Source organism: Halyomorpha halys, unplaced genomic scaffold, assembly GCF_000696795.3.
Source record: "Halyomorpha halys isolate HHAL.00 unplaced genomic scaffold, Hhal_1.1 Scaffold965.1, whole genome shotgun sequence".
Classification (NCBI taxonomy): Eukaryota; Metazoa; Arthropoda; class Insecta; order Hemiptera; family Pentatomidae; genus Halyomorpha; species Halyomorpha halys.
Genome location: NW_027114872.1, coordinates 454,027 through 463,179, shown reverse-complemented (window position 1 = coordinate 463,179; position 9,153 = coordinate 454,027). Strand labels below are relative to the sequence as shown.

Here is a 9,153-nt window from a genome sequence, read left to right as displayed (position 1 = left end):
AATGGGATGTAGTGATTTCGTAAAAATTTTTTTAAATGACTTTCTTCCTAGTCAAGGCTGACATACGGTTAGGTTATCTAGCGGAAACCATCCTATTCTAACCATGGTGGAGGGCCAAGTTTTCATTTCGTGGGACCATCATAGAAATGAAAGTCGACTCCCCAAGCCGGATTCGAGCCGATCCCACTGCGTCCTCGACTGCTCTACTTAGCTCCCTCAGCTACAAACGGCCCAACATCATTGATAGCGTAACAAACACAAATTCGGTAAAAATCTCTGTTGATGAGATTCTAAAAATACAATTCAATTGCTATTATAAATCAGATTAATTAGTACTACAGGATACAGGATAGACCTAATCAAGGGACACCCATCTCATTAGGAAAGCACACCACAGTGTTCCAGGCTGAGGTGTTTGTAATAAATGTCTGTGCTCAGAACTTAATAAAGGAGGGCATGAGGGAAAGGCTTATCACGATCTACACGGATAGTCAGGCGGCCATCTATGCGCTGGATAACTACGCAACCCGCTCCAAATTGGTGGAGGAGTGCAAGGCTAACTTGAACTCTCTCTCCTTGTCCAACAAGGTGTGGGTGGAATGGGTGCCTAGACATAAAGGCATTAAAGGAAATGAGCGAGCGGACTACCTAGCAAGGAAAGGATCTGAGTATGTTCCTCTCACACCTGACCCCATATGTGGAATTAGTCTCAGCCATGCAAAGAGGCATATCAAAAAGATCGCTGAGAGCAAGGCTGGGTTACTCTGGAGAAATACCAGAGGGATGGAACAATCAAAAATGTTCCTCAAAGGACCCTGGCCGAAAAGAAGCAATTGCCTTCTTAATATGGATAGGAGTATCCTAAGATGGGTGACAGGACTATACACAGGACACTGTCAGTTAAACAAGCATCTCTATAAAATGGGACTGATAGAGTCCCCTATCTGCAGGTTCTGCAGAAAGGAGGAAGAGACTGCTTACCACATCATGTGCAAATGTGATGCAGTGGCAAGAACACGATTCCTCATCTTTGGTAAGGATCGTATCTTGGATCCCAAACTTTGCGAAACTATGGATCCTTACACAGTGCCCAGATTTGCAAAGGAAATTGGCCTGTTTTGAGCAGAGGAGGGACGGCGTACAATAGGCCCTCTGAGGCCGCGGTGCTTCTTGGCCGGTTTTAAAAAAAAAAAAAAAAAATTAGTACTACAGACTTTATATTTTTACAATTGATTGCTATGGATTTTTTTATTATTAATTTTATAAATAATTTGTCATAAAGTTATAATTGATACATAGTATATGTTGAGGTGCCAATATCTTTTGCATGATATGAATTTCCTTTTATTTATTTATTTTTTAAATATGTATTCTTTTGTCCAGATTGTATTATTTTTTTAATGTTGCGTAATAAATATAAATATAAATTTTCAATTTGTTTAGTGAGTAAAATAAAATATTACGCGGTGATAACTAAATGAAGGAATGGCAATTTAAATAAAAAAAAAAATATAATTGGAAAAATAAAATATATACAAAAAAGTCAGAAATTTTGGAGGACTGAGGATTCTTATTCACAATCCACAGACATATATCTTGAATGATCTCCACTTTTCTGTGTTAAAGGGACAGGTATAGCTCCAGACAGATGCAGAATAAGTTTCTGTTGGACGAATTATTATTTTGTATAAGATCGATTTGTTTTTTATGATAATTTAGAATTTCTATTAAAGTTTTGTTTGTATTGTATGTTGAAGAATGTTAACAATTTGCCCAAGTGCTAATCCTAATAATTGACTAATAGAACACATAGGACTGTAGTTCCACTAATAACAATGTTTTGACGCACGGACTGAACTCATTTTAGTAAATATGATAGTACGTATGACAAAATGGTTAGCATGATGTCATCTAAAAGGAATATAATTTAAATATATACACACAACCTGTACATATATACAATTGTCTTAAATACTTGTGACAAACATGCGCACAAATAATACAAATTATTCGTTTTAAATAACATATAATTACATAGTCGCTATTAATTATCCTCAACAACAGCAAACTCTTAAGAACCACACCCTCGGAGGTAATCAAAACGGTTCCGGCGGACAACCGGTCCAGTTTTGGAGAACGCGTGCGCAGACGTCAGCTGGCCCACTACCGAATTACAAAACCCCGAAATCGTCCAAATTGCTCACTTTGTTAAATATTCTATCCTTCTCCTTTGTTGTTGGCCGCCATATGGCTGCTACCTGAGCTGTTGCGTAAATGTAAACACTGTCTGATCTTCTTTTATTTAGGTTAATTAGGGTCTGTGGTCTCTCGTACTCAGGTCCCCTATTTGTGTCTCAGGCGATGGTAACATATGGGCAATTTGTCAGGCTTTTCACTAAGTTTTGTCTAAAAAAGGAATGATAGACTTAATGATCTGGTTTGCCAAAGGGCCCCTTTTGGAATCCGATTTTCCTTAAATTTAAAAATGATTCCTAAGAATCATTTAACTCGATGACAAAATATTTTTCACACGTCAATAAATTCATACATCCATTTTCATTTTAAAATTATGTTAATTAGAAATAATAAGGAAAATTATTAATATGATTAATGTGAAGTGAAAGATGTAATATAATTTCACAAGTTAATAACGTAGTCCTAACCTTGTGAATGTAGATTTTATTTGTGACTGTTATAATAAACATCCTAATGGTTTAAATAGTAAAAGTTAATTGATATAAATGTATAATTATGGTAAATTGATTTCCATTATTTTATAAATCTATCAAAATAAAACTACATAATAAAATTAATTGATAGCTATATTTATTTAAAGATGAGTTAACTTGGGTGTAATAGCCTGTAATTGAAAACATTTTGAACTTAGATACATCGATTAGGTTTGATAGTGAAATCCCATATCACGGCCCTCGAAAATGGTGTCGTAATTGGGGGATTAAGATAAATTCCAACAAATCCCATCAAATCACCTTTACCCCGACTGCCCTACAGTTTCATTTAATAATGTTACTCTTATGTTACCCCTGTCTAACAGATCCGCTACCTAGGAGTACAACTGGACAAACGATCAACCCATGATTGAAAAGACAGGAAACTACACGTCCATTTCTCACTATACTGTACTTACAAGACAAACGGTCTAACCTTCCAACACATTATAAAAGACTGATCTACATGACTGTAATAAGCCCCATCTGGACATATGGAGTTGAGCTTTAGGGCGCCACTAAATCTACGAACTCCTCTCGTATGTAATCCTTACAATTCAAAATCCTTCATAAGATCCTCAATGCTCCTTACTTTGTCACAAATAAAATCATACATAAAGACCTTAATATTTTATCTATTCCGAACCAGATATCTACACCCTCCATTATAAACTCCCTAACAACATTACTTTTAATAAATTATAATTTTAAACATACCTTAAATATCAATTTAGACGACAAATCGGGAATCATATTAATTTATTTATAAGCTTGCCTTAGCTTATGTTTAATTAGCTATTTTATCTCGTTTCAATTAAATTTAAATCTTTTAATTAACTTGACACTATTATCACTTGCTTATCACATGACATTTTCAACCTTCCTTACACTAAGCTCAGGCATATAATTAATTTATTTCAAAATGTATTTTGATCTAAATTCTTATTTCTTTTATTATTAAAATTCATATTAATATTAATTGTAAATGGTAATATAAAATTTATCATAAATATGTGTTTTGAGACCTAACTTGAATATTATATTATTTTATTTGGACAGTCTCAAGAAAGTGAAAAGATTATATATAAAATAATAACATCGTTCAATATGTTTTTCTTCAATTCTTACATAAGAGGTGAACAACAAGTAATATCCTTATTCTTCTATGGTTTATAAAATTTTCCAGTAAGATAGCATCAAACAAGATAAAAATCCCATATTTAAAAAAATGAGTAAGTAAAAAGAAATCCTATAAAAGTATTATTTATATGGCGTAATACTCATACACTAATCGTACTCATAATATATTCATTCAATGAAAATATTGAAACCATGAAATGAATGCAGAAAAATAAATTGCTTGAAGTGTGATTAAATTTTAAATCCTATAGATACAGTTAACTACAAATCATTGTCTAAGGAATTCATTCATATGGTATGATTGAAAATATAAATTTAAACTTTTACCGTGACCACTATTCTATACGATCCTTTCTGTAAATAGCCTTTTGATTAATGTTCATTAAACAACTTTGAACTTGAAAATGTACCCCGGCTTTCAAAAGATCTTAAATTTCCCTAATATAGGGAAAATATAGCCTATTATTCTCAAAAACCGACTTCTATTCCTTTATTTATAGCAGAATTTTTTTACTTTTTCATCATTCCTTTTTTATTCAATTTTATATAGCACCTCCATGGAATTTTATTGAGAAGCACTAGCAAATGTTGAAATATGATTATTAAAACTGTTTACTTTCATTTAGTGGAATATTCAGTAAGTTTGACTGCATTTTAACTTTGTAAAATTTTCAAGTATGATGTTTTATGTGTAAAATATATTCTACATAAAAACATATTTTTTTTACAATATAAAGGTAACGAGAACAACGGGTTTATCTAAAAATGTCAAAGTCGCTGGACTTGTGACTATGAACATCGTTGGTTATAGTCTTTTACACCTCCCTACACCTGAACCCTCCTCTACTGAACCAAGCGTATTTTATTTTTCCGGCGAACTTCTTTGCTCTGACAAGCCAGTAATGCATTTATTTTCAGGCATCATCGCTTGCGGACGTTAACTAGGTGGTATTTGGTGTCTTCCCACCCCAGATGACGTTTAGAAGAAGCTTAGTAGAAGCTCTTTTTAGTTCTTCTCTTGCACACAAATTCGTCTTTTGTGTTTTACCGCACGAATCGTGCAATAATGTGGCCTGGGGTCCAGATCCTGAACCTGAGACAAACGACGAGGTTTAGATCTTCTGGACATAGCTTGACACTGAGACCTGCACCGACGTTAAATTTATAGAACGTTTCCTTTATTTATCTGACCACATCTGTTGAAGCTTGGCCTTCATTTCTTAAACCTCTTCTGTGGGTCTATAGTGACTGGTTGATTTCTGCGATGGTGAGTCGCTTTCGGAACATGACCATTTGTTACAAACGACTGGTTCATTTTGGTCAATTTTCACATACTTAACGTGAAACAAAGTTCGGAAATACATAAAATAAAAAAGTACTCAAACTATTTTCATTTTGACTTCCCGGCCAACTACTTTGTTACAGATCATAGAATTTTACTTGTCATTATAACTTTTAAAGGGCAACAAAAAAAGAAAATCTATTAATAACGGTAATAGATTCGATTTCTTACGCAGTGACTGTAAAACAAACTGCTCCTCACAACTTTTACAGAGTCGCTCTCACACAATAATCCGTTTAAATATTTGGAATGTTTTATCAATTTTATATTAATAATAATTTAATTAGAGCATTAACCTTCCACTGGAGTATATAATATAACTTTCGCTTAAATATCTATAATAATTTTTAAGCGAAAAGTCTAAAATTAACTACTGAATAACAATCAGGATACACATAAATTTAGATTAAAAAAATATATGTTTAGCAATTTCAGTGACAAAGAAATACATTTGAACAGATTGAAAGTTTTAAGTATTTAGGTTCTACGATAACTAGAAAAAAACAAATTGATAAGGCAATAAAATCCAGTTTAAAGGAGGGAAGAGTATGATATTTTTTGATTTGGAAATAGTATAGCCCACATCTCCTACCCAGAAACTGGAAAGCTAGAATTTAAAAACTGTTATATATCCTATTGTTCTTTACGGATGCGAAACGTTGCCTCTTACACTAAGGGAAGAGAAATGCCTTAAAGTTGTTGAAATTAGGGCTTTGCCTAAATTATTCGGACCGAAAAACGATGAACTCACCGGAGATTTTAGAACGCTGAATTGAAGGAACGGCCCCTGATAAATTTAACATAGTTTATAGCATTGCGACGAACAAGATGTGCGTGTAAGCACACAGAACTTAGTAAAGAACGGATTTCTAAAATATTAATTAACACTGAACCTACGGGCAAAGGTTAAGAGGTAAACCAAACCGTAGGTGGGAGGATAGCATCAAGACTGATCTGGTAGAGTTGGATTCGAACGTTTGGTGGTCATAGCATCGAAACTTCGGGTTCGCTAAGCGTTCATTATTATTATGGTAAAGTAAGACAATCCTAGCACGGTACGGAAAAATCAGTAACTCAATCCTAGTAGAAAAAGTAAAATAATTTTATCTTTGAATTTGGTACTTGTGGTGGATTTTTTTTCAGTACGCAATATTAGGTTCACTTCGTGTTTGTATTTGAATAAAGCGTTACGGAGTACAATGATAAAATATTACATATAGTATTTTACGTTAATGGAACATAGAAGGCAGGAAAAAGAAACGGAACATCCTGTATGACCTTACCACGGTTCAAGGTTTCCTCAGATATGATTTTAATTGGGACCAAAAACTGAATATTGCTTATTAAAACCTCACCATCCATCTATAATTATATAATAAATAGATAAAAATTATAAATGGCATTATGCCCAAGTGATCTTTCCTAGTGCCGAAGAAACTCACCGCCATACTAAGAGAAGAGGGGCATACCTAATGAAGGAAGGCGAAGATCCGACACAGCCCCTAGAGGTACCACCTGATAAATAAATTGGACCGAAGGGGGGGAGCTAACAAGTGATGGCGGATATAGAGCCAGGTAATTGGATATATAAAAAATACGAGGGTAGGAAGCAGCTCGTGCCCCGCCAACCTTATGTTCTGCATCAGCTGTCTCTCCTCTTCGGGGGATCTTACAGTTCGATTGTCTAGATCTTCGAGGATGGTTTAGAAAAGCCCCACTAATCCATCGGAACTTCATAAAAAAAAGTTATAAATATCATATAAAACGTCGAAATAATGTGAATATTTATATGTATATGCATATTCAAATACAGCGACACATATAAAGAACACCCAGCTAAAATCTGTTATCTTTATTCAGGATTACAAAGATTCGAATAAAAAAATGTGTTATGAACATAAAAATTCAACTTTTGATATCAAATGATTTATTTTATTTGAAAGAATATATATATTTGTTTGCATTTTCTCAATGAAATAACTTGAATGATCATGAATATTTTATTTTAAAATTTATTGTATATTAATCGGAAATATCTTAGGATGAATGGATTGGTTATATTACTTATCTATTCTTCATTTTTCACATTCTACCTACAAATATTATTTAATTTATTTTCTCTCTAAACACTTGTATTTATTTCCTATAGGGATGAATGAATACATGGCCGTTTATCCAAGTCTACGGATTCTTCTTTCAATTGTTTAAAGATTTTAATTTTTAAAAATCTTTGAATAATACTGACAATAATCAATTTTTTTTAGTTAATCTATTTCTGATTTTAGCCTTTTTTTTCTGGGGCATGATTTTTTTCAATGTAATTTTGTATAACATAAATTTTCAGTTTGATTAAAAACACTTTTACAAAAACATATTACCTAAAAGCACGAACTTTTATGAATATATCACTTTTTAGTTATTATATATAATTCGCTTGATAAGAGTACCCGCTTTGGCTGGGTGTACCCCGGAGAGCTCCCCAACCCACACAGGGTTGACTTTCGGCTACACTAACAGAATAAATAATTATCTATGTATAGGTTAGGTCAATCAAATACAAAACTTCAAGTCCTCAGGATCGGTTGTTTCTTCGCACTTGATTTATAATTTTTTTTAATTATTATGATTGAATACAAATCACAAATATTAAAAATTTCGTATTTAAATAAAGTATATTTTTCCAAATTTTGATCATTTATGATGTATGTATGATTATGTATTTTATTAACGTTGGCATATATACATTGTAATATCTTACTAATATTCTTGAATCTTACTGATTCGATGATTGTGTTATTGTGGACAGTTGTGAATTAAAATCTTTGGTAAAAAAAATATTAATACGGGTAATTCACCATAAATATAAAAAAAAAAAATAGTTTCCATAAATATAAAAGTCCTCAAACCAAACTGGAAAAAAAATGTTTACTTATGAATAAAATAAATAAATAAGAAAGAAACTACGATAGGATCATCAAACTACGATCAGGCTCTGCTCCCTCAATTTCTGTATATACTGAGTATAGTCTTGATTAATGCTTATAAAAAAATGTATGGTTACATAATTATCTTCAGTTGATTATCGTACTCTCAATTTTAACATTTCCAATCAAGGATTTTCACCATCCTGCCATTGCCACTGAATTTACAGATGTCACCGGTCTGGCGAAACACTGGGATTTTCTAAAGTATCCAACCTTGTTAAAAGACTTTTCCAAAAGTTGTTATAAAAATGGAACCGCTTCGCGCACTGTGCAAGTACTAAGAATAAAATAATTTGACTTTGACCAGAAGGCCAGGATCAGGTTGTTCGGGCATTCATTCGCTCACCACCTGAAGTCCACACTCGCCGAACCAGGTTGACTGAGTCAAGAGGACCCGTGGTGGCAAAGGTCTGGAAAGACATGATAACTATTATATATAACCTTGCTGAAAGAATTTTTTATTTATTACTACGCAGGAAAGCCCTTCTAAAAATTTTAAAGTGGGAAATATCGTGCTGAACAGAAAAGGGTCGTGAGATAACCAGGAATTAAACGAATTTTCCATTAAAAATAAAAATATATTGGTCGCTATAAGAAAAAAAATCACTCTTAATACAGACCTTATTTACAACAATTTGAAAAATTTCCCAGCTTCAAAATCATTCGTTTCAAATTATCTGGGCACGACTTGTTTACAAAGGAATTACTTCATAAATAATTAATGCATTAAATAATTGTATTTTTTTTTCAATGAAAATTCCTAATTAATATTTTTAATAATGCAATGCTAACAAGCTAGAACTATCGTAATTTCATGAAAACAAAACATTATCCATGAGAGATGAAAAATTATTTGTTTGAATAGATAACAGACTCAACAACATGAGGGTTGTAAATTATGTATAAATATATTTTATTTAAGTAATACATTATTCATTGAAGACCGAGTTGCAGTCAA

General features: G+C 32.7%; 1 protein-coding gene across 1 annotated transcript; it reads left to right on the top strand.

Moving 5' to 3' along the window:
- Positions 1-456: 456 nt before the first annotated feature.
- Positions 457-1,122, top strand: LOC136796898 (uncharacterized). Its single transcript, XM_067051988.1, has one exon. The coding sequence runs from the start codon at positions 457-459 to the stop codon at positions 1,120-1,122; it is 666 nt and encodes a 221-aa protein (XP_066908089.1).
- The last annotated feature ends 8,031 nt before the right edge of the window (positions 1,123-9,153 follow it).